Below are 26,127 nucleotides of genomic sequence, written 5' to 3' on the forward strand. Positions count from 1 at the left end.
TGAATGTTTAACAAATTAATGTTACTTGGTTTAAAATTATTGATAAAATGAACATCATAAACCATTTTATTTCTATTACCGTGAGTACTTAAGAATCTCTACTTTACTAAGAAAGAGTAGGTGCGGCTGCTTGTACTAGCCCAGACTGAAGCTGGTTTTATAGTGCTAGCCAACTGAGATACCATGCCGCAGTGAAGCATGAATACCCAACTCAAACACATTATACTGACTCCGAGCCGACCAGTCCTTGTTGTACCCATTAATGCCGGGCGCCAGGCAGGGACCAACAGGTACCATATTTTAACGTCTTTTGGCATGCCGCGGTCGGGGATCGAACCCGCGACCTTCCGCTCTCCGGGCCGACGACCTAACCACTACACCACGGAGGGAATAAACCTTTTCCTTATTTCGTTACAATATTGACTGTTAAAAAGGTAGTGGTAACCATATGGTTAACTGCTCACAATATCAATCAGTGGACTGTCTGGTCACTATTTAATTATCGGATGATGATTTGAAGATTTTTACTTCCGTTTTCCAACATCAGGAGTATTTCGCACACTGCTCCATTAGGGCATTTAATCTAAAGCAACCGCTGAGGGCGGCGATCAAGAACAAATGGACAAACATCCCTTGGTACACGAAACCCGTTACAATAAAACCCCTGTAACAGTGCATCATCGTACCTCTGGGAGAAGGTGTAGTTGGGAGTCGTCCCAGTGAAGCTGCTGACGCGCACAACGTCCCCGGTCCTGTATCTGTACAGCCCCATCCACGTCGTCACCACCATCTCATACTCTCCACCTACCTCAACCTGCAGGGGGAGGATATAGAATATTATATGGGAAATAACAGGATGAATATTGCAGGTAAATATACGGATGAACATAGGATATTACAGGGGGTAAATATACGGATGAACATAGGATGTTACAGGAGGTAAATAAACGGATAAACATAGGATATTACAGGGGGTAAATATACGGATGAACATAGGATATTACAGGGGGTAAATATACGGATGAACATAGGATATTACAGGGGGTAAATATACAGATGAACTTAGGAAATTACAGGGGATAAATATACGGATGAACATAGGACATTACAGGGGGTAAATATACGGATGAACATAGGAGTGAGTGAGTGAGTGAGTGAGTGAGTGAATGAGCTGTACACTGCACTCAGCAATATTCCAACGGTCTGTAAATAATCGAATCTGGATCAGACAATCCAGTAATCAACACCACGAGCATCGATCTGCGAAATGGGGAACCGATGACATGTGTCAACCAAGCCAGCGAGCCTGACCACCCGATCCCGTTAGTCGCCTCTTACGACAAGCATGGGTTACTGAAGGCTCATTCTAACCCGGACCTTCACGGGTATGGACATAGGATATTACAGGGGGTAAATATACGCATGAACAAAGGGTATTACAGAGGGTAAATATACAGATGAACATAGGATATTACAGGGGGGTAAATATACGGATGAGCATAGGATATTACAGGGGGTAAAAAAACGTATGAACATAGGATCTGACAAGGAGAAAGGGAGAATATAGCGTATAGAATATAAGTGTATGGATGAACATGGGGTATTATTGGGGAAAGATAGAGGTGAATGTTGTGGGTACAGGGAAGATATAGGGATTGTTTGGTCCAGACTCGATTATTTACAGACCGCCTGCATACAGATGGAATATTCCTGTGGCGTTAAACAACACACCAACCGTAATTTTACCTAACGCACGAAACATAGATCTTGTTATGAAACCACAAGTTGACCCTCAGTCTTAAAAACAGCGATCGCATTGTAAACTGTGACTTAAAATCTGACTGTGTAGGGCATTGCTCATACAATCAGCCACTGCCCTCCTCGTATATTTACCGACCGGCGTGGTATGTCTGAAAATATTGTTGACGATAGAGAAACAAAAATGTCTACAACTTATTTTCAAATGTACAAACATTCAGTGAAACACACACAAACACGAGCTTACCTCGTGAGCTAGAAGAGTCGTGGGATCCTCCTTGTCTATACAGTCTTCAGGTATGAACTCATAGAAGTTCAGACACGGCAGGATTGTGTATTCCGTCTTTGTCTGATCCTCCACGTGCAGGTTCAGACCGTACAGACCCTCAGACGAGATATGGACGCCGGATGACACTGGCACCTCTCCCAGAAAGTTCTTCTTCAGAAGCTGAGTCTGTAATGATAGAATCGAAACCAAATATAGGCACCAACCAAAATTAGTACCCGTCTTACCAGGGGGGATGGATGTGATGATAACCAACCAACCAACCAACCAATCAACCAACCAACCAACCAACCAACCAACCAACCAACCCACCCATCCATCCATCCATCCATCCATCCATCCAACAATCAATCTATCAATCAATCAATTAATCAATCAATCAATCAATCAATCTGTTTCAATTTAATTAAAATGATATCTCCTAGAAGAAATGTTGGGTAAACGTATAGTATATTCATGTAATTCATACTTTGTTGGGCAATAATTGTCTGTGCTACTTAATTTTAGGGACATGTATTTGTATTGATATTTTTATTTATCCAGTTTTTTTTATTGGTTCTCCTGGTTCCGTAAGTAATGTCGTGCAAGAGACTAATGTTATTGCTTATGCATATGCCTGTAATGAATCCAATCTGAATATCAGGCATTAATTTAGGCATTAACGGTCTATTAGCCATGCAAATACTTATATACACTTATGCGGAAATCTCATTTAGCATATAGAGCACTACTTTTTCTGTCTCTGGTACTTTTTAGGAAACACGTAACGCCTGCACGATTGTCGTTAATGTGTCTTTCTTGAAGTTATTTTTAAGAATCTGTAACTGCAAATCCTTATGTCCCTCTGATGAATTCATCACTTCCTGGGAGGTTATTTCACATGGCTTAACAGGTGTAGATATCTCATTCATTAGTAGTAGACTATCCACTTCATTGTATAATGGTTTCAATATCAAGATCACTGTGAAATTGTTGATGTGCTCATATCTTGTAGTCCTTTGTAGCAGTATAAAACTTGTCATAGAACTTCCTTTGTTTTTTCACATTCTTTCATCATTATTCATTTCTTCCTTTTAAGTGTTAATTAATCTTTTTCTGAACTTACTGGTAAATTTCTACTGGTTATAGTATTGTGTGTGGTTTTCTCACTGATATCACTGCATTCTATTTCTATTTCTATGTGGTTCATTTAGTAAACATCGTTGACTGACATATACTCTCTAAAATGGACATATTTTTCAGTAAAATACAGTTTTGTAAATTATAATCATGTCAAGCTATGTCAAGATATGTCAATCCCGTCGAAATATGACCGACTCATGTCCATGGTAATCGCCGACAGTTTGTTGCTCGTTCATCTGCCTTAAGAAGCAGCAAGGACAGAGGAAGCCTAAAGACAGAGCTGACACACGGGGGAAGTTCGTGGACAGACCAACAGAAAGACAAGTCAGGGACAAGGAGGAACGGACACTGACCAGCCAATCCACCCATCTACTGCCACACTGTCAGTCTGACTCTGAGGGTGTGGGTTTGAATCCCGGATGGGACTCAACCCCCCAAAAGTACTAGAATCTGTACTTTACTGAGAAAGTGTAATCCCAAATATAACATATGTTACATTTGACCACTTCCTAAAATGGCATTGTGTATTTCTAAATGTCTCTCAAGAATCTGATCATTTAATGTAAATTATTGGGTGTTTTGGCATCATACAGTCTGCAGTTATGATACGTCTGCAGTCTCTGCGGGTAAAAGAAACAGGTTATTTGAGTATTTTTGCTTGGTTGGTGTACGACAAGAACGTACTCTTAGTCCGTTACTTTTTTTGTTTTTATGCAACAATTTGTTGACCTTATTTGTTCGAGGGTGGACAATGGTGAGTTCATGTCAAAGGAGATGCACAAGATGATTAATACAAATACTATATAATTACAAAGACATCTCTTGCAACCAACTGTGAATGGAGAATGAAAGTAAAATATCATTGCATGTAACACGGAGAGATGCTTGAAAGGCCGAGTAGCTGATCAACTTGAGCAAATACAGGCTACAATGGATATTGCAACTTTTATTGAGCGAGTGAGGTTTCAGCTATTTCTGGCAATATTCCGTCAATATTTGGGGACGATACAGATATTTTCATTCTTCTTCTTAATCAGTTCAGATCTGTTTGAACCTAAAATAATCTGATTTGTTTAAATGACCACAGGTCTACTGCAAGGTGTTGATACTCACCGCAAATGAGAAACTACCTGTTCCCGGAGCGTGGAGGGCTGCCATGCTCGGCCACACACGTGGACCGAAGTGAGAAGTTCCTTTACGAAATATCTTCCGAAGTTCATCGGCTCTTTCTGGATCTGGGGTCAAGGATGTTTGTAGTTTTTGTCTCATGCCAGGTTCAAGGTTAATAGCTTGGTTTATTGTCCCCGATTCGATATCCTCACACAACTGTTTCCAATACTTCTGAATGGTTTTGAAGAAGTTGTGTGCAAGCGGGGTTGACAGTGAACTGAAAAGTGTCACGCAACTTTCTTTGAGTCCAAATAACGAGTGAAGATACAGTGACGTTTGCTCCTTTTCTAAGCTGTACACTTCCAGTGGTGACGCAGAGAAGGGACATATAAAATATGCTGACCCACTTCCGCCTCCCATAGGAACACCCAGATGTGACTTGGTGATGGGCGGTTTAACACGGATATCATGCCATAATTGCAGCTTTGACATGTGTCGAAAGCGGAAAAGTGTGGTTCTGAGATAGACGAAATACATCCAACTCATTTTACCGAAAAATTTCATATCCTTTGGATGTCTCTTACTTTTTCCCGAGGTTGTTCCCGAAGAAAGGACGATGTATTGGGGAGCTCCCGGAAACATGACATCACGCTCTCCATCAACCACACGAGACACGTACGACTCATAGTGTATGTACGTAGTTAGTGGGTGCCTGGCGAGAAATTCCCCTACCGTATTTATGTCACTGAATTTGAAATCTTTACCATATGCCACATCAGCTCTTTGATTGAGGATGTCTCTCAGGAGGTGAGCCTGGGCGGTTTTCACGTCCTGCATAGAAGCTAGAATCTTTCTCTTGAGATGGTAATGTTGGATGAGGAGCTTCTTGAAGCTGACGTATTGTTGTAGCATGGAGCTCCATGTATGTGAGTGTACGGGCTTGGATCTGTATATGTCTGCTACCACTGAGGCCAACATGAAGACAAACCCCACCAATCGTTCTGAAAGAACAAGGTAAGGATAAAAAGACACAGTACTTTGTAGCGGATCCTGTCAGCAAAGGTAGGCAATTCTACACAGAGGGTTTAAACGTATGTTTTGTTGTTTGTTTTATATATTTTATACATTTTAGCTATTTTAAAATATTGCACAATTTCCACAATATTTCATGACAGAAGGGGGATCCTTTTCTCATAATAGGTATAGTAGTTTATTTTAGCAGTTCTTTCGGTCATTTACTTTTAAATTTTTGAATACTGTTGGTGTATTTGGAGATATATTATTCAATTAATATAGTGTCCTTGAGAATTTTCGCAAAAATTTCAATGTTTTATAGTCGTGATATAAACTTATCTTTTTTTGCTGCTAGAAGAATGTGATTGAGAACCTTGCGTCGAGTATCAATATCCTACAGCATCTCAAAAACTGAATAGTTTGCATCGATATTACATGTTCTATGTATATACTGTTTCAGGTTATTCCAAAACTCTTTAACACATATACACGCAACAAAGACATGCATTATACTCTCAGGTTCAGACGTATGTTACTAGTATGTAATGAAGCCCAACAAATCTTCACTCACCTATAAGCAGGGCAAGGACGTTCTGTGACGAGGATCTGAAGGTAAGATACAGGCCAAGAGTTCCAAGATGAATCCCGACAATCAGGACAAGGAATGGATTGAACCTGGAAACAGAAACAAATATCGCCTAGGTGACTTCGGGATAGAGCGGGATCACTCACTAACTCACTCACTAACTCACCACCTCCCCATGTCATCGTATCCGAATTGCGTAGATCGATGCTCACGATCAGATTCGGTTATTTACAGACCGAGGCCATATAGCTGTATTATTGCTGAGTGCGGCGTTAAACAACAAACAAACAAAACAAAACAAATATTCCTACCTGAAGTATAACAGTGCCATTATTCCCGTGTGAGCCTTGTAACTGCAGGTAGCTGATACTGATGTGGATGGGGCCCACCTCAATCCAGGACATATAGTCACGTGTTCAAATACTTGTTGAACAGGTTATCTTATATAAGTTGTTGCGAGGCTCTCCTGGCCCTTTGTGAATAAATAGTACAAATATTTTTAGTTGAGTGAGCGGACAACGTCTGCCTTGTGTTATTCTGCATATGTCTTCAGACAGTGCATGCATTGACTTCGAAGGTGTGATTTGCTTAAAATTCGCCAGGCTACATGTTTGAGTGGCATTTTAGAAGTTGGGACGTACACCATTCATGTTTCGCAAAGTGTGTGAGTGAGTGAGTGAGATTAGTTTTACGCCGCACTCAGCAACATTGCAGCTATATATCGAGTCTGGACCAGGTAATCCAGTGATCAGCAGCATGAGCATCCATCTAAGCAATTTGGCAAAGATGACATGTGCCAACCAAATAAGCGAACCTGACCACCCGATCCCGTTAGTCTCCTCATACGACAAGCATGGGTTACTGAAGATCAATGCTAACCCGGACCTGCAGATTGAGTACATGGTAATCTGTTGAACATGAAATCTCTCAATACGTCCTTGTGAGAAACTAAGAAAAATATTTTGTTACTTTGGATGTCTGTAGCTGAATTTCTGCAGCTTCTCCTACGGCCCTTATATGGCAGTGTAATTTATAACATTTTAGAAAGTGGTCAATGTAACAAATGTTATATTTTGGATTACTCTGAGGGTGTGTGTTCGAATCCCGGATGGGACACAACCCAAAAAGTACTAGAATCTGTACTTTACTAAGAAAGCGTAATCCCAAATAGAACATAGGTTACATTTGACCACTTTCTAAAATGGCATTGTGTATTTGAAATAACCTTATTTTTTTAGTATACTGATATACAAAAGAAAGTACACACCTGGTGCTTTGAGACTATTAAAGCAACGTAAATATTTTGCTAGCAATGTTCCAACTGGTATCTATGGTGTTATTGTAGCACGTACACAATATTTGTGACTTTTGAGTTGCCTTCAAAACACTTTTCTAAATATTACGCTCTTTTCAGGAAAACATTTTACCAAAGTATCAGGTTTGTACTTTCTTTTGTACGTCAGTTTGTTTTCAAAGGTCACTAGCCGTGACGGTGAAGCCGATAGTAACGTCGCACTCGCCTGGATCACCGCGTTCGTGTCTGTCCTGTGACAAAACGTTGACAATTCATAAGTCAACTTGCTGTCGACTGTTTTCTTTTGTTTTCAAATAAAAACGTAGAGCTGAGTCCTACTGTTTAGATTATAACCGTCTTCTAATACGGTACTAGAACTATATGCAGATGGATCTGGCGTTATCCGGCTTACGGTGTGATGTCACGACGCTCTTTCTCGGCGAACTGTTATGTGAGATTTGAATAAGAAGGGCCATGAATAGACAGCGACAACAGAGAGACCTTTGTAAAGGGACTCCCACTGAGAGAAGGTTCAACTGAAGTTTTGTTTTTAAACCTACATGTACTATGTCATGACAACTCTCGAATCCGCCCGTCTCGTGTCAAACACTCCGCAAATACTCGTGATGTGTTGTGAGCATAATATGTTTGCAACCTGCCTGGCCATGAACCATCTTGCTTATAAAAGGAGTTTTGTAAAGACGGATATACAGTTTATACTTGTATATGAGGGACTATTATAAGGTTCTGATTGCACTGATACCCGTGAAGATCCGGGTTAGAATTGATCTTCAGCAACACATGCTTGTTGTAAGAGGCGACTACCGGGATCGGGTGGTCAGGCTCGCTGACTTGGTTGACACATGTCATCGTATTCCAATTGTGTATATCGATGCTCATGCTGCTGATCACTGGATTGTCTGGTTCAGACTCGATTATTTACAGACCGCCACCTTATAGCTGGAATATTGCTGAGTACGGCGTTAAGCTACAATTACTCACAGATTGCACTGAGATAAGCAGAAAAAGAGAATGCAATGTGAAACAAACAAACAACATACAAATATAATAAAATTTACGACTGAATTTAATGTCACTAAGTTTACAAGTCAATACAGATCACGAAAGAAGTGACAGTACAGACTGAATGTCAGTTGAAATACACTGACAAGTATCTTACGCAGCATATATACATGTACTAACTTGATAACACTCGCCTCACTGGGGCAATAGTCAAGACTCCAAAACAGGCTAAGGTTGGGTAACTAGGTGCAAAGTAAACCTGACACAACTGCTGGACTGGTTTAGACAATGCTGGAAAGGTCCATGCTGTTTTAGTACATTTACCTTCCAGATATCTATGATAGACAGGGAGCGGTGAGGCACCAGTTATTAAAGCGTTCGTTCGGCACGCTGAAGACCTGGGTTCGATTTCCCACATGGGTACTATGTGTAAAGCCCATTTCTTTTGTGCCCGCCGTGATATTGCTGCAATATTGCTAAATGCGGCGTAAAACCATACCCACTACGATAGACATGAAGTAATTGCCAAGACTGTCAATGACCTTGAACCTTGTCCCCTAATAGTTATCTCGGTGGTGTGGGTGGTGGTTGGTGGGTGGTGTGGATGGTGGGTGGTGAGATCTTTGAAAGATATCCGTTTGTCTGACGTCCGACATTTAACAGCTAATATTTCTATGCTCACAATTATTGTCACTGTTACACGTACATTTGTAGACCCATCTGTCACCTGGCGCGGCAATATTTATGGCCATTTGTATATGTCGATATTTGTATAAACACGTAACTTGTTTGGATTCACTTGGCTCAGGTGGGTTTAGGTGCTTGTTGTGCTGCAATACTCGTATGGCGGCGACAAAACCCAGATTATCACATTTATTTGAAGAGTGAGTTGGGTGTTTGGCCGCTTTTAGCAATATCCCGACGGGGGACGTTAGAAATGGGTTTCACACATTGTACCAATACGGGGAATCTCTCGGTCATCTCTCAGACATAATGAGTCCATGGTTCCCCAGCATATCAAGTACGTTTGTGGTAAAACAGAAAACAGCAGTGGTAGGAATCAGTCATAAAATTCTCCAACCCATTTAACCATGACAAAATGTTTCTCAAAAGGTTTCAGGGAAGTATGTTAAGAGTCTATGGTTCCTCAGGACACCAAGTACTTCAAGAGTCCATTGTTTCTCTATTCTTGGGAAAATGAATCTTGCCACAGTTGTTAACAGTCACAACTTGTTTGCCAACAGGAATCGTATCAATTCGGGTTTCGTCGTAAACTTCGGGTACTTGTACTGCTGTACTGCAGCCTTTGAGTTGAGGTCACAGTTGACCTGTTTGATGACGTCAAGCGTCCCGGACTTCACCTGGATCACTACAGGGTCGACAAACTCACTCGTGGAGCGGATTTCGTGGTAGACCTCAAAGTGGGATTGTAATGCAACGTCAACCTGAAACATTGAAAAGATCTTAAAGATCCTTCTTGTATTAGGATGTTGACATATTGCAATGCTCGGGTAGTTTTAGTGTACAAATATTTGAAATAATTGACAGTGATTGAAATATTCATAAACATATCAAGGCAGTCAATGCCTTGTTAAAATAAACACCCCTTTGAGTAATATCATTTGCAGTCATCAAAATCAATGTAATGTGTTATCTGTTTGTTGTAAGGTGCCCTCAGTGCTTGCAGCCACAGTGTGCGAAGTTAACGCTGGTCCTGTGGTCCCTGGCTAGTAAACATTCTTGCAAACTTTGGTCAGGCTCGCTGGCTTGGTTGACACATCCCATGGGTTCCCAATTGCGTAGATCGATCGATGCTCATGCTGTTGATCACTAGATTGTCTGGCCCAGACTCGATTATGTACAGACCGCCGCTATATTGCTGGAATATTGCAGAGTGCGGCGTTAACCTAAACTCACTCTCTCTTTTGGACCAGACAAATGCACGCAGTATCACTAATTATTGTCCACTCACTGGTCCTGTGGTCCACTAGGAAATTTGGAAAGGTTTCTTTCCCCGTAGCCAGGGACTAAACATGAGACTTACAAATCTGTGAGAAAACAGACTTATTTGTATAGCGTCCCTAATGTAATGTATTGCCTCATGCTATGGAGGAACCCGTAAAGATCCGGGTTAGAAGTGGTCTTCAGCAAGCCATGCTTGTCGTAAGAGCGACTAACAGGATTGGGTGGTCAGGCTCGTTGACTTGGTTGAGCATGCTGTTGATCACTGGATTGTCTGGTCCAGACTAGATTATTTACAGACTGCCGCCATTTACCTGGAATATTGCTGAGTGTTAAACCATAAACCAACTAGCCAACCAACCAACCAACCACGGAGGAACTTCTATGTGCGAGCACTTTGTTTTTGTTGGTGTCTGATTTTCAATATATTTTACTTGCTTTAATATTCAAGGAGGCAATGAACACTGCCTCTGAACACCATGGACGTTCTGCAAACTGCTTAAAGCTGCGTCAGTCATATTTCACCCACTCACTGAAACAGGGACATACCTTTTCTTTGTCTTCATCTGATAAGGTAGAGTCATCTTCAAGCTCCAGAAATATATAGAAGCACCGCTCACAGGAAACGTCACCTGTATGTTACACACGTACGAATTTACGTACACATGTCATCGTATCCCAAGTGCGTAGACAGATGTTGTTGATCACTGGATTGTCCGATCCAGACTGGAATACAGACTGTTGCCATATGTCTGGATCATGCGGCTTTTAACAACAATCAAAACAAAACAAAGAAAATACACAACAAACTTACGTACAATTTATCGAACCATTTTGAGTTTTACGCAAAAGTACTGAAGCACATAACATCTTCATAACCTAACGGGAGACCGTCCAACTAGTCTAATTTTTATTGTAATTGTAAATTGTGAGAATTGTTGTCAATAATTATGCCTGTTTAAACATCACTCATTCCTGCTGTGTGTAAAACGTTACATGTGCTGGAGTAATTTATAGCCATTTATAGCCTCAGGAGAATTCTAGTCAACAAACCTGATCTTGTCCTTTTTGATAAAGCCAATGAATCATTTATATCATTGAATTTTCTGTCCCTTTTGACAGCAATGTGATTGGCAAGATTAAGGAAAAGCATGATAAATATCCGGACCTCGACTTTGAAATGTCTCGCTTGCATCCCAAGTACACTGTCGTCAGGCTCCCCATTGTTCTCGGTGCCCTTGGTTTGGTCCCTCCTGATCTCTTGGCGCAGATCAGGAGAGTTCCCGGGTTCTCCACCGGGAGTACAGCCCTTCTGACACACTGGGTAATGCAGAAGGCTGCAGTGTTGGGGAGCCTTCATATTCTCCGGAAAGTTCTTGTTGGGTTCGACTAGGCAGTGTTTCCTGGGAGAAGTCCCATTCACTGTCTGGGCTGCGTGTAGAGGGGGCAAGGGCCCTGAGCTTATGATGAGCCTTACCAGCCTGACTGTGCCAGGATCACCCGAACCCTCCCTGCTGCATACTATCTTTAACTCATCAAGCCCGAGAGCCCCATCACTACTCAACACCTGGAAGCCCTCGCTGATTCCCCACTCTCTGTGCCGAGACTAATTAGTGCTAGTCACACCTGATTTCCCTGGCAGGTTTCGGGGATCACAGGAAACTGTCTAGTCGTACAAACAAGTCCTGATTGTTTAATTGTGTCGTAAAGATATATGTTGAAAGAAATCAGGTGTGAATACATGTCGTGTATTGCAAGCTTTATGTAATTTTATTGCAAGTTTCTCTTGTAGACTTTTTGTCGGCTTGTACATTTATATTTTATCACAATATGCATACACATGTATTCTTTGTATGTAACAGATGAGACACACGTTAACAAATAATTCTCTCTCTTATATCATTGTTTGAGGTTTAAATTTACAAAACATCTATGACAATGACATACTGTAAAGAAGAATTTACTTTCATACTTTATAATCTTCGACGAAAATAGCGGTTCTGCCGATACATTTCTAGTGTTTACGAATTATTTTAATGGAAGTACTATAACGCTAGTCTGTGACTAGCATAAAGCACATTCATAGCATTGCACTTTATTTCATACAGATTTAATGCAGAAAACATACGTGACCATACAAACATACATTTACAAAATGTATACTACATACTCCTTGCATAGACATTAAACAAAGAGTCACGTGATAGGGCGTCATCAAATTTCCCGAATAGAACGTTCGGTATCTCAACTGTTCAATGTAGTGGCTGGTCATATGTTATCTGCGACCAATCGTATCATGAGATACCTGTCACAGAGGAAAGGACAGGTGATGGGGCGTGGGTAAAATTTCTGAAGAGCCCGTTTGGTCACTCAGCAGCTTGGATAGAGATTGGTTATTGGCTATATCCTTGACCAGTCAATATGCTGGGTTTCGGCTTTATCAACTCAAGCTATCACGTAACAGTTTGTGTATTGTAAACATACACACTGGTATCTCAACTGTTCAGTATAGTGGCTGGTCATATGTAAAACAGGGACCAATCGTATCATGAGATACCTGTCACAGAGGAAAGGACAGGTGACGGGGCGTGGGCGAAATTTCTGAAGAGCACGTTTGGTCACTCAGCAGCTTGGATAGAGATTGGTTATTGGCTATATCCTTGACCAGTCGATATGCTGGGTTTCGGCTTTATCAACTCAAGCTATCATGTAACAGTTTGTGTATTGTAAACATACACACTGGTAACGATGTATGAAATACATTGTACACACATAAGACAAATAGGAGTAGATAGTCACTTTGGCGAGTTTATTTGTCCTCATTTTAGTGTTTTTCAATAAGTAAAACAAAGCGATTGAAATCCAACCACTGAGTAGAGGTAGTATTTATTTTCATATACATTTTATGCACACCACTAGTACATAAAACATAATGGTGTGCTGTACATGTAAATATAATCTTCACCTTGATACGAATGACTATCCAAACTAAAGTACACGCATTACAGAATTCACGAGGTGACACTATACTGAATTATTCATCATAGTATATAAACTTGCAGTTGACACCCCCACCCCAATATTTATGAAGGTGGGCGTGCCTATATCTTTACTGAATGCAAACGAGGTTCATAAGATTACAGATGTGCATGCATGTATAAACATCACAGAGAGGGGCGTGACTCCATAACGCAAGATGTCCAATGATATAACAGCGCATCTGTTTATTTTACACTTGTCACGGGACAAACCTTTCACAAAGGACGTAACTACATATGCATTCTACCGGAGGCTGTTATTTCAAGGTCGAAAGAGGCGTTCAATTATCTCATTACTGTAATCTGCTCGAATGATTATACGCATGTGTATCGATACCGTAACTGAAATACTATCCAGCTTTTATTGATGATGGATCAATAGAGACTGAGTTGATTGATACACGTGATAATTGCACCGGATTTGATAATTACACAGATCAAATACAAACGTTTTACAGAATGCTCATGAAAATTGCATAGAAAACTGACAATTCAAATCAACATGAAACTTTCAACAGCTTGAACAAAAATGCTTGAAATACCTTTGTATGGCTTACATGAAATAACTTATGATATTACTTCTGTCCATGTGTGACAATGTTTTGAATTACCAACTTACTGTCTTTTGTAACAAACGCAGTAAAACATTTCATTGTTGTAATGTTATAGGGACTAATTCAGGACAGTCATCGTCCAAATATTTAAAAAGTCCAAAACTATGTACTCAAGACATGTGAGACTTTATTGTAATATATATATGACACTAAGCTGTATTTTTAATCACTACTGTACATCCTTATCACTACCGCATTGTAAATTGACTTGTCAGCCCATTAATTATTGTATAAAACATGTATAACCTTCTTTGGTAATCCCCCCTGGCCGTGTCTGCCATCACATCAACTGGTCAAGGAAGTGCTATTGTTTTTCTGTCTGTCCATTGATGAGTCGTCGCCTGTCCATTGTTGTCAAAAACTGTATATATACTTAGTATGCTCACATCTAGACAGTGAAGGAGTACTGGACTGTCTGTTGGGGCGACCACGAGCAGGATAATGCCGCTCGTAGGAAACGCCCTGGGGTACTCCGCTCACTTAGCTCATGTCTTGTGTATTTGTTTGTCATGTACTAAAGATGTTTGAACTCAACTATGCCTTCGTCTTTATCAACGCACACTTCATCTTAATTATGAGCTAATTCCCCAGTTGACATATAATCCACGCGTTGACAGTAATAACACTGACATGTATCTATGTATTCGATGCAAAGGCGCGACTTATCACTATATTCGCTTAGGTAACATTACGAACTTTAGATTATGGAAAACAACTAGTTACAATTCAGTAAACTTCAAATTAGTAAGTTCAGTTATGTTTAATCTACTCGAGTACCAGGCACTTACCTCTGTAAAAACATCATAATCCCCTTTCTCACCGACATTTGTTCATTTGCTAAACGCTGTACAAGCCTATGATAATGATTAGCAATTGTTATCAAAACACTTTAAATACTTCTTCTGATTGATACTAAAGGTGGGATCTCTCGTTAGAAAAGCTAACATTTGCTCAGTACTGCTAAATTGGTTGAAATAATAGGTACAGTGCGATTTTGAAAAGTACAACACACATGTGCGTCTCTCGCTGAATAAGAGGTGCTTTCTGTTGACGATTGTATGTGGCTCTCGCTGTGAGAAACTGCTAATTAACTGCCCCATAAACACGTCATTCGCTGTGAGGAGCTGATTAATTTGCCCCATATATGCGTCTCTCGGCCTTAATGAGTTAATCTGTAAAACATAATAATAATAACAAGGGCCTGATGATGTTCGCCTCTTCGTGGTGGGCCTAGATAGGGGAATTATATTCCCTGAACTGAATGTACATCACCCAATTAGGGCTGAGACCCCGAAGCTGGGAAATTACTGGGTTACTACAAGCCAAGAAGAATTCAATCTTTCACTTCCGCAGCCCAGTCAGCCTTCCTCCGGTAAAGAAACAAACCATACTGGAGATGGGACTTGCCCCAGGGGAAGGCACAGAACCCAGCCAAGAATATCTTGGTCAAACCATCTCAAATCCACACTACTTGAGTGTGCGAAAGCTACAGGGTGGCCTGATAATCCACGCATCAATGTCAAGTCGCTTAAGCTGCATTGGGACAATGCCATGCCCATGTATGCTTACCTGACGGAGCAAAATCGCCGCGACCAATTCCGGCGTCTTATAAATCTCATACGCCGTGAGCCAGTTCAACCAACAACTGGTGCCCGTCAGGAACCTTTGCATGAGCAGAATGCTCAAGTGGCAGCAGACCCAAAACTTCTAATGGATGTCCGTGTCAACCTCTTTCCTCTTTCTGATGGAAATTCTTCTGGCATAGAGCCAATTGGCCCCGAAATGTCGGACCCTCACTCTTTCTCTTCTTCAGTTGCAGATCTTTCAGAAAATCCTGTGTATATTTTGTTTCATTCTATTTATGATGAAATATCTGATATACCTTTAGAAAAACGGAGGCCAATTCAACAAACAAATGTATCTTTTCCCAAACATGATTTTAATTTATTAAATGACATTATTTCTATGAAACTTTCTGCGGACTGTTCATTACATGAAGTAAATTGTTGTGTCTATGCTGCTGCTCGAACCTTGGAGGAACTTCACAAAGTTTCCAAAGAAAAAGCATCTAAGAAACCTTCACCAAAGAAAACACGGTTTCAAGTAAAACTAACGGAAACTAGAAAATACATATCCTTGATAGAGTTGTGCCTGAAAATAAGATCATCAGGAAGTCCAATGTCAAAACGGCAAAAGTCAATTTGGAGGAAATTAAAATTACAGTACAAGACAACAAAAGAAAAGGTATTTCTCCAAATTGTCGATTCTCTTAAGGCAAAAATAAAAGTTTAGACTGAAAGAAAGAAAAAATGGGAAAAGAAAAACAAATTCATCAAACAAAATAAACGTTTTAGAAATAATGAAAAGCACTTCTACAGGCAACTTAAAACAAGCGGTGATGGTGAGCATGATAAACGGCCTCCCATGGATGCAAATGAAAGGTTCTGGAAACAGTTGTGGTCTGTAGTTGGCGACTGTAACCTTGAGGCACCGTGGGTCCGTGATTATGACCATGCAATGCATGAGAAACTAACTAGGTCGTTTGTCTGTTACATCTCACCAGATTGCCTGAGAAGTGTTATAAAAAAGTCCAAATCTAATACAGCCCCAGGGCCTGATGGCATTCGAAACACCATTACTACATTGTTTCAATACTCTTGTGGACACAGGTGATGTCCCCCCATGGTTCTGCAAAGGTCGCACAATACTTCTCCCCAAGAAAGGAGACTTGACTGATCCCAAAAACTTCTGCCCTATCACATGTTTGAATACACAATACAAAATATTCACAGGGTGTTTGACAAACCTCGTGTCATCTTACTGCTCTTCCAATGATATAATTTACAGAGAGCAGAAGGGAGCAAGAAAGGAATGTTGGGGGTGCAAGGATCAACTTCTTGTACAGAATAAATGATTTTGGAAGAGGCTAAAACATATCACCGCAACCTCTCCATGTGCTGGATTGACTACAAAAAAGCATACGACTCTGTCCCTCACGAATGGATTCTTAAGTCTCTGCGTTGTATTCACCTCCCGGAGCGACTACTTTATTTACTCAAGTCTTTAATGAGCTGCTGGTCGACTCAACTTGAGATGTACTCGCAAGGATAGGTGCAGACTTCGGAATCTATGCCAATCAGAAGGGGAATTGTCCAGGGGGACTCCTTCAGTCCTTTCTTTTTTGTTTGTCTCTAAATCCTTTGAGCTTTCTGCTCAATAAAGAGGAGGGTTACCATCCCGGACCTCCTCAGCACAGATCCCCAACACCACTTACTCATCTCCTTTACATGGATGACATCGAGCTCCTTGCCAAAGGAGATACCAATTTGAAAGAGCAGGTTCTCCTTGTCGAGTCCTTTTCTAATGATATTGGCATGACATTTGGACTCGACAAATGTAATACTCTTCATTTGAAACGTGGCAAGGTAGTTAATGATGGATCGGTCAAGTTACAGGGGAGAGGAAGTATTGAGCATCTTGTGGAAGATCAGACCTACACCTATCTTGGAATGCAAGTTCGAGACAAGCTCCAAAATGCCCAGATTCAAGAAATACTTCAGGCCGAGTATAAATCTCGCTTAATGAAAATCTGGAGCTCAGAACTAAATGCTCGAAACAAGGTCAAAGCCACCAATACTTTTGCTGTACCAGTCCTTTCCTATTCCTTTGGAGTAGTTGATTGGACAAAACAAGACATCCAGAGTCTTGACCGTCTGACCAGAAGGATCATGTCTGATAACAGAGCCCACCACCCTCGTTCCTCTCTTAACCGTTTATACATGCCAATCAATTCTGGAGGTTGGGGTTTGATTAATGTGGATGCTCTTCATGACAGAATTTTATTGTGTACTTTTGCACATATTTATTTATCGGATGATCCTCTGGTGATGCATGTGAAGACTCATGATGAAAGCAAGGAATTCCACAGCAATTTTAGGCGTGCCAAGGTTGTTGTACAGAATCTGAGATTTGAGGTTGATTTTGTTGATGGCGATGTACTGCTGGACGGTACAGATATGGGAGTAAACCAGGTGAAGTCCTTCACCAAGTCTGCCCAGAGTCGGTCTTTTATGGAGAAGCTTTCTGAGAAGCCATTGCATCGTGTGTACATGCAGTGTGTTGTGTTGAACAGAATAGCAATCCCACTGACTCCTTCGCCTGGATGAAGTCGGCTGGTCTTAAATGTGAAACTGAGGGTTTCCTTTTTTGCTGCTCAGGACCAGTCACTTCCCACTCGTAATCACCTAAATGTGATTCTTAAAGAAAATATCAATATGAAATGTCGACTTTGTAATGAATTTACAGATACTGTCCAACATCTTATCAGTGGATGCCCTTCTTTGGCACAAACAGCATATCTTAAACGACATGATGGCATGGCTCGTTGCTTTTATTACCGTCTCCGCCATGCCTGTGGCTTTGACTCCGAGGTCCATCCATAGTACGACCCTGAACATGTTCAGGGCGTCATGGAAAATAATACTTTCAAACTTCTCTGGAATAGGCCGACATACAGCCTCAGAAGAATTCCAGTTAGCAAACCCGATCTTGTCCTTTTTTGATAAAGCCAATGAATTTATTTATATTATTGAATTTTCTGTCCCTTTTGACAGCAATGTGATTGGCAAGATTAAGGAAAAGCATCACAAATATCCGGACCTCGCCTTTGAAATGTCTCGCTTGCATCCCATGTACACTGTCGTCAGGCTCCCCATTGTTCTCGGTGCCCTTGGTTTGGTCCCTCCTGATCTCTTGGCGCAGATCAGGTGAGTGCCCGGGTTCTCCACCGGGAGTACAGCCCTTCTGACACACTGGGTAATGCAGAAGGCTGCACTGTTCGAGAGTCTACATATTCTCCGGAAAGCTCTTGTTGGGTTCGACTAGGCAGTGTTTCCTGGGAGAAGTCCCATTCATTGTCTGGGCTGCGTGTAGAGGGGGCGAGGGCCCTGAGCTGATGATGAGCCTTACCAGCCTGACTGTGCCAGGATCACCCGAACCCTCTCTGCTGCATTTTTATCATTAATTAGTAAAACATAAATAAATAAATAAAATAAGATATAGATAAATAAATAAAAAATGATAAACATATGTATTTAGATTTTCAATTCCAAATTAAAATTTCCAATGAATTAATGCTCCGTTGCTTTACATCGACTCTCGCGCCCTCTACCGAATCCTGGTATGGGCTGTAAGGGGGGTAATGCGTTTAGATACTGACTGTCTGAAGACTGGACTTGTCAATGCTTAACCACCGCTATTACATCTTACATGATATACCATATGGAACTGTTATGAAACTTGGTACCTGTTACGTCATCGAGGTGCTGGTTCAAACATGCCATGTAGCTGTATAACGATGTTCCTGACCTCCACGTTTTAGCAGCGTCGTGAACGGCCTTCGTGAACAAGAACTCAGGGTACTTATTGAGAAAGTCAGACGATCTGAAGAAGTAATGGCAACACGTTTAGCAGATTCATCTTTTTTGTGTCTGGGGCGGTGGGGTAGCCTAGTGGTTAAAGCCTTTGATTGACATGCCGAAGCCCCGGGTTCGATTTCCTACAAGGGTACAGATTAGCATGGGATATAACAGAGAGTAAATGTACAGATGAGCATGAGGTATAACAGAGAGTAAATGTACAGATGAGCTTGGTATATAACAGAGAGTAAATGTAAAGATGAGCATGGGATATAACAGAGAGTAAATGTACAGATGAGCATGGGATATAACAGAGAGTAAATGTAAAGATGAGCATGAGGTATAACAGAGAGTAAATGTACAGATGAGCTTGGGATATAACAGAGAGTAAATGTAAAGATGAGCATGAGGTATAACAGAGAGTAAATGTACAGATGAGCATGGGATATAACAGAGAGTAAATGTAAAGATGAGCGTGAGGTATAACAGAGAGTTAAATGTACATATGTGCAATGGATATTACAGAGGGTGAATGGTCAGATGGGCATGGGGTATAACAGAGGGTAACTGTACAGATGAGGGTATGTTTGATTACATGGGATAAATTTGGTTTGGTATGACGACCAGGCGCATTAACTACTATATTTGTTGGTCAAAATGTGTTGGTCATGATTGGTGTGGTTTGGTTTGTGTGCTGTTTATCGCCACATCAGTAATATTCCAGCTATATTTCTGGAAATATTCTGTAAGTAATCAGTGATCAACATCATGAGCATCGATCTATGCAATTGGGATCAGAGCCCACCAGAATTTGTCTTCACGCATTGCCCCCATGTAGTGTTTTCCGCGTGACGAGCGAACGCTTTACCTCTTAGGTACCCCAGCAATCCTAAGGGTTATAACGAACTAAGATTGGTGTTCCCGTTGGTTATAACTGTAGTCTACTGTATTATTTACCAGGGTGTAAAGTCTCTTCATAAAGGACATGCTCATCGTGGTTTGTCAGGTCCATTATAAACAGAAAAGGTCTGAAATAGTAGTATACACAATTGGGGTTTTGCCGCAAATTCCCCTGAGAGGTTTATTTCGAAAAAGTGTTGTCTTTTATCCATGGAGCATCGCTCTTGAACAGAGTTTTTTTTGACTTAATACATAAGCTTATGTCGTGAGACATCCCATCCATCGTTTAGTATCCATGGGTGACACGTTTATAACGTATATGCATCCATGAGAAGTTGTAACCGTTTGGTTCCCATAAAAAACCTAAACTGTCACACAGGGTGGTGAATTGTCAAACAGGGTCATACAGGGTGGTGAATTGGCCTCGATTAATCACTCGACGTAGGACTGAATAAATATTAAGGCCATCGACGTCCACTCCAACGCGCTTGAACAACCTCTTCTTTGAGTGGTATTTTAGAAGTTGGGAAGTACAATATAGAACAAACTTTATGGACAACAACTTTTTTATTCGTGAGTGCGACGTTTCGATACAGATTCTCGTACCGTTGTCAAGCACAAATGGAACATGAAGAGGGGAGTATATATACCGAATGTAACAATGTAACAAAGAAAACAACATTATTACATGATGGGCTGGGCAGTAAGCTGATGAAGCCAGTGAGTTAAACTCTACTGTATAAACATCTCATTACTTCTACTTCATTGGCTTCCATGCCTTTCCTTTGTCTAACTCACTAGCTTCATCAGCTTACTGCCTAGCCTATATACTGTAAAGGGTTCAAATCTTAATAGGGAGGTAATACCGTGTCTCGAAGTACAACAAGCAATTCCTCTCGCACGAATCCTGTGCTGGGTCCATCCTTGAGGTAATACACAAGGGGTTTGTCTTCTTTGATATCTGACCCATGAAGATCCGGGGTAGAATAGGTCTTCAGCAACCCATGCTTGTCATAAAAGGCGACTGCTTGTCGTAAAAGGCGACTAACGGGATCGGGTGGTCAGGCTCGCTGACTTGGTTGACACATGTCATCGGTTCCCAATTACGCAGATCGATGCTCATGCTGTTGATCACTGGATTGTCTGGTCCAGATTCGATTATTTACAGACCGCCGCCATATAGCTGGAATATTGCTGAGTGCGGCGTAAAACTCAACTCACTCACTCACTCTTTGATATCTACCCAATGGATTTGGTACGTTTTCATGGACCACACAGGGTCCGTGGCACGACGTCGATCCCCTCCCTCGAGTTCACCGGGATGGTATAAATACCTCACGCTCACCCGACCTGACAGTTTCTTCTCTGTTTGTTTATTTGGTGGTGTAGCCGATTCGGTCGTCTACGAGTTCATTCTAATGTCCTCAACGGGTTTTTTGTAGATGAGACGCGTCACTTCGTTGTTGCTCGACCTTACCACTTAAGGTAATCACGCGACCCATTCCATCGATCGATTTTCGGGCGTCGCCATTTCTTGGCATAATGGTGTCTGAACAGGTGTTCGGCTAACGTTCGGTTGAATCTCTGGACGATGGCTTGGCTGCAATGCGCTCCCCCCATTCTGCGCCTAACCTCGGCTTTGTGTTAGGACAGCAGTTGTGACATCGAGCTAAAACATTCACGTCCTTGTAATTCGGCAGGCCACATTAAAGGGCTTCGTTTGTAAATATACTATTCACACTTTGCTAAGGATCGAATCATGGATTCAAGAGAAAACTATGAAGTAGGGTCAAATTTGGTTTAAATATCTAAGCTTATTGTAAGCATGGATCCTAGGTCTCAGTATGTAATTTCATTTTGTGGATCCCATATCTGCTATTGACAGGTGTTGTGTACTTGTCAATGAAATTCGTTCCATGATTTGCAAAATGGCTGACTGGTGGCATGAAAACCATTTTTATGGTTACTCATGTATCAGGTGCATAAGGTTAGATTAAAGTGTATGTTTGCCTAAAGAGGGGTTACCATATTATAATTTATCCAGTTTTAAATGGATACAAATTTCAAGTTGTGGATTTTTGTGATCCTTAGCAAAGTGTGAGTAGTATACATTCCAGCGCCAAGTAAATTTGCCAAACTACTTGTTTCTCCAACCAAACCATAGCGGTACTCTTCGGAGACTTTTGCGACTTCGGCAAGCTTGGGGACAGCGCTCGCTTCCTTTCCAGTAATCTCGTGGGCTGTAGTAAATCTTATCCTTATATTGTTTTATTCATATTTATTCTTTAATAGGGAAAATGATTTTTTTATTCTGAGTAGTCGATTACATTCGTTGAGATAATCTTTTTTCTTGTCATAAATAAGTTGGTTTCCAACGACGTCTGCTCTGTGGGCTTTGCACAAACCATAATGGCATTCCACTCCAATACCGCATACTGAACACGTGTTGTTTACGAATCCATTTCTGATAGACATCATGTGTATGCCAAAGTATTCGGTCGTGCATTTCCTGTCGAAGGTTTCGGCTTGTAATGGGTCATTGAGCTTAATTAACCCGAAATAAACCTCTAAGAGGAGTTTGAGGCAAAACCCCTATTATGTATACTACTGAAATATTGTTGCCTGTGGCGATAGACAACACAAAATGTCCATCACTAACTTTCAAATGTACATTCAGAAAAACACACAAACATGAGCTTACCTCGTGAGCCTGAACAGTCGTAGGATCCTCCTTGTCTATACAGTCTTTAGGTATGAACTCATAGAAATTCAGACACGGCAGGATTGTGTACTCCGTCTTTGTCTGATCCTCCACGTGCAGGTTCAGACCGTACAGACTCTCAGACGAGATATGGACGCCGGATGATAGTGGCACCCCTCCCAGAAAGTTCTTCTTCAGAAGCTCGGTCTAATGATAGAATCGAAAGCAAATATAGACACCAACCATAACTAGTACACGTCTTTCCAGGGCTTAGTGATTATAACAAGGAAGACATCAAGCGGTATCTTAAGCCTAGAGGACCTAAAAGTGAATGAGTGAGTGTGGTTTAACGCCGATTTTAGCGCTCTTCCAGCAGTATCATGGCAAGGGACACCAGGACTCGGCTTCACACATTTTACCCATGTGGGAAATCGAACCCGGGTCTTCGGCGTGACGACCTAACGTTTTAACACTAGGCTACCCCACCGCCCTCGTGGAGTAAGGAATCTCACCGAGTCTGACCCTGTCATTGACCAACCGATCAACATTTGGTGCAGACATATGCAAATGCATACGTTCTAAACCAAAGCGTTATCCATCCGTTTGTCCGCCCCTCTGTACACACACACACACACACACACACACACACACACACACACACACACACACACACACACACACACACACACACACACACACACACACACACACACACACATATTTCTCTCTCAGACACACGCACACACACACACACGCACACACACACACAGATGGTTTGGTCTGAATTTGAAAACCATCAAATGTCCACAGGTCCATTACCAGGTGTCTTAATTATATACTCACAGCAAACGAAAAGGCACCAGTTCCAGGAGCGTGGAGGGCTGCGAAGTTCGGCCACACAAGTGGACCGAAGTGAGAAGTTCCTTTACGAAATATCTTCCGAAGTTCATCGGCTCTTTCTGGATCTGGAGTCAAGGACGTCTCTAGTTTTTGCCTCATGCCAGGTACAAGGTCAACGGTTTGGTTTATTGTCCCGGATTCGATATCCTCACACAACTGTTTCCAGTACTTCTGAATGGTTTTAAAGAAGTCGAGTGCTAGCGGGGTTGACATTGAACTAAAGAGAGTCACGTATTTTTCTTTGAGCCCAAATAGGGAATGAAGGTACAATACCGTCTGCGACTTTTCCATGGTATACACTTCCGGTGGTGACGCAGAGAAGGGACATATAAAATAGGCTGACCCACTTCCGCCTCCCATAGGAACACCCAGATGTGACTTGGTGATGGACGGTTTAACGCGGATATCATGCCATAATTGCAGCTTTGACATGTGTCGAAAGCGGAACAGTGTGGTTCTGAGATAGGCAAGATACATCCAACCCATTTTACCGAAAAATTTCAGGTCCTTTGGATGTCTCTTACATTTTCCCGAGGTTGTTCCCGAAGAAAGGGCGATGTATTGAGGAGCTCCCGGAAACATGACATCACGCTCTCCATCAACCATACGAGACACGTACGACTCATAATGTATGTACGTGGTTAGTGGGTGCCTGGCGAGAAATTCCTCTACCGTATTAATGTCTCTGAATTTGAAATCTTTACCATAGGCCACTTCTGCTCTTTGATTAAGGATGTCTCTCAGGAGGTGAGCCTGTGCGGTTTTCACGTCCTGCATAGAAGCTAGAATCTTTCTCTTGAGGTGGTAATGCTGGATGAGGAGCTTCTTGAAGCTGACGTATTGTTGTAGCATGGAACTCCATGTATGGGAGTGTACGGGCTTGGACCTGTATATGTCTGCTGCTACCACTGAGGCCAACATGAAGACAATGCCCACCAATCGTTCTGAAAGCATAAAATGACACAGTACTTTGTAGCGGATCCTGTCAACCAAGGTAGGCAATTCTGCACATAGTGTTTAAACGTATGTTTTGTTTTGTTTAATACATTTTATTCATTTCAGCCATTTTACAATATTGCACAATTTCCACAATATTTCATGACAGAAGGGGTAGATCCTTTTCCCATAATAGGTATAGTAGTTTATTTTAGCAGTTCTTTCGGTCATTTACTTTTAAATTTGTGCATACTGTTGGTGTATTTGGAGATATATTTTTTCAATTAATATAGTGTCCTTGAGAATTTCACAAAACTTTCAAAGTTTTAAACTTGTGATATAAACGTATCTTTTAGCTGCTAGAAGAATGTGATTGAGGAACTTGCGTCCAGTATCAATACCCAGCAGTATCTAAAAAACTGAAAAGTTTACATCGATATTACATGTTCTATATATGTACTGTTTCAGGTTATTCCAAAACTCTTTAACACATATACACACAACAAAGACATGCATTATACTCTCAGGTTCAGACGTATGTTACTAGTATGTAATGAAGCCCAACAAATCTTCCCTCACCTATAAGCAGGGCAAGGACGTTCTGTGACGAGGATCTGAACGTAAGATACAGGCCAAGAGTTCCAAGATGAATCCCGACAATCAGGACAAGGAATGGATTGAACCTGGAAACAGAAACAAATATCCACGAGGTGACTTCCGGATAGTGCGAGATCACTCACTAACTCACTCACTGACCAACACCACAACACAGCATGTCATCGTATCCGAATTGCGTAGATCGATGCTCACGATGTTGATCACTGGACTCTCTGGTCCAGATTCGATTATTTACAGACCGAGGCCATAAAGCTGTAATATTGCTGAGTGCGGCGTTAAACAACAAACAAACAAAACAAAACAAATATTCCTACCTTAAGTATAACAGTGCCATTATCCCCGTGTGCGCCATGTACCTGCAGGTAGCTGATACTGATGTGGATGGGGGCCATCTCACTCCAGGACATATAGTCACGTGTTTAAATACTTGTTGAACGGGTTATCTTATATAAGATATTGCGAGGTCTCCTCGCCTTTGTGAACTAATAAACAATCTAGTTTTGTGTGTGTGAGCAGACAATGTCTGTCTTGTTTTATCTTGTATGTGTCTTACATAAGTTAAGCTGTATTTTATATTTTATTCAGACAGTGCATGCCTTGACTTCGAAAGTGTGAGTTTTTGTAAAATCGCAAGGCAAATCGTTTGAGTGGCATTTTAAAAGTTGGGATGTACACAATTCATGTTTTGCAAAGTGAGTACATGATAAATAAATTTTTACATACAATCACATAATACGTCCTTGAGAAACGGAGCAGAATATTTTGTTATTTTGGATGTAGCTAAATTTCTGCAGCTTCTCCTACGGCCCTTATAATTCTATATATATAGCTTCTCCTACGGCCAGTGT

At 41.3% G+C, this 26,127-nt stretch overlaps 2 protein-coding genes and 1 long non-coding RNA gene across 8 annotated transcripts in view; all 3 read right to left on the minus strand.

The window, feature by feature from the left end:
* Positions 1-26,127, minus strand: part of LOC124274043 (indole-3-acetic acid-amido synthetase GH3.2-like) — a 32,714-nt gene that overhangs the window by 2,855 nt on the left and 3,732 nt on the right. The gene's annotated exons all lie outside the window — the stretch shown is intronic.
* Positions 496-25,703, minus strand: LOC124274040 (indole-3-acetic acid-amido synthetase GH3.3-like). Of its 3 annotated transcripts, none has more exons than XM_046709368.1 (5): positions 25,594-25,703; positions 25,241-25,344; positions 23,669-24,669; positions 2,006-2,212; positions 496-814 (listed from the first exon to the last, which is right to left on the minus strand). In XM_046709368.1, exons 1-5 carry the CDS (start codon positions 25,629-25,631, stop codon positions 584-586), a joined length of 1,581 nt encoding a protein of 526 aa, XP_046565324.1. In that variant the 5' UTR covers positions 25,632-25,703; the 3' UTR covers positions 496-583. The 3 variants fall into 3 exon arrangements, with proteins under 3 accessions (XP_046565324.1, XP_046565323.1, XP_046565325.1); XM_046709367.1 differs by lacking the exon at positions 2,006-2,212 and adding an exon at positions 22,826-23,032 and having other exon boundaries at positions 505-814; XM_046709369.1 differs by lacking the exons at positions 23,669-24,669; positions 25,241-25,344; positions 25,594-25,703 and adding exons at positions 4,280-5,277; positions 5,862-5,965; positions 6,188-6,215 and having other exon boundaries at positions 506-814.
* LOC124274044 lies at positions 8,240-18,826 on the minus strand. 4 transcript variants are annotated; one of them, XR_006897832.1, is made up of 3 exons: positions 18,776-18,826; positions 10,705-10,787; positions 8,240-9,638 (listed from the first exon to the last, which is right to left on the minus strand). It is a non-coding gene; the product is annotated as an uncharacterized LOC124274044 (long non-coding RNA). The 4 variants fall into 4 exon arrangements; XR_006897831.1 differs by lacking the exon at positions 18,776-18,826 and adding an exon at positions 15,377-15,511; XR_006897830.1 differs by lacking the exon at positions 18,776-18,826 and adding an exon at positions 11,633-11,665.

This window comes from Haliotis rubra, unplaced genomic scaffold (genome assembly GCF_003918875.1).
Source record: "Haliotis rubra isolate DU_JTF1 unplaced genomic scaffold, ASM391887v1 Scf187, whole genome shotgun sequence".
Lineage (NCBI taxonomy): Eukaryota > Metazoa > Mollusca > Gastropoda > Lepetellida > Haliotidae > Haliotis > Haliotis rubra.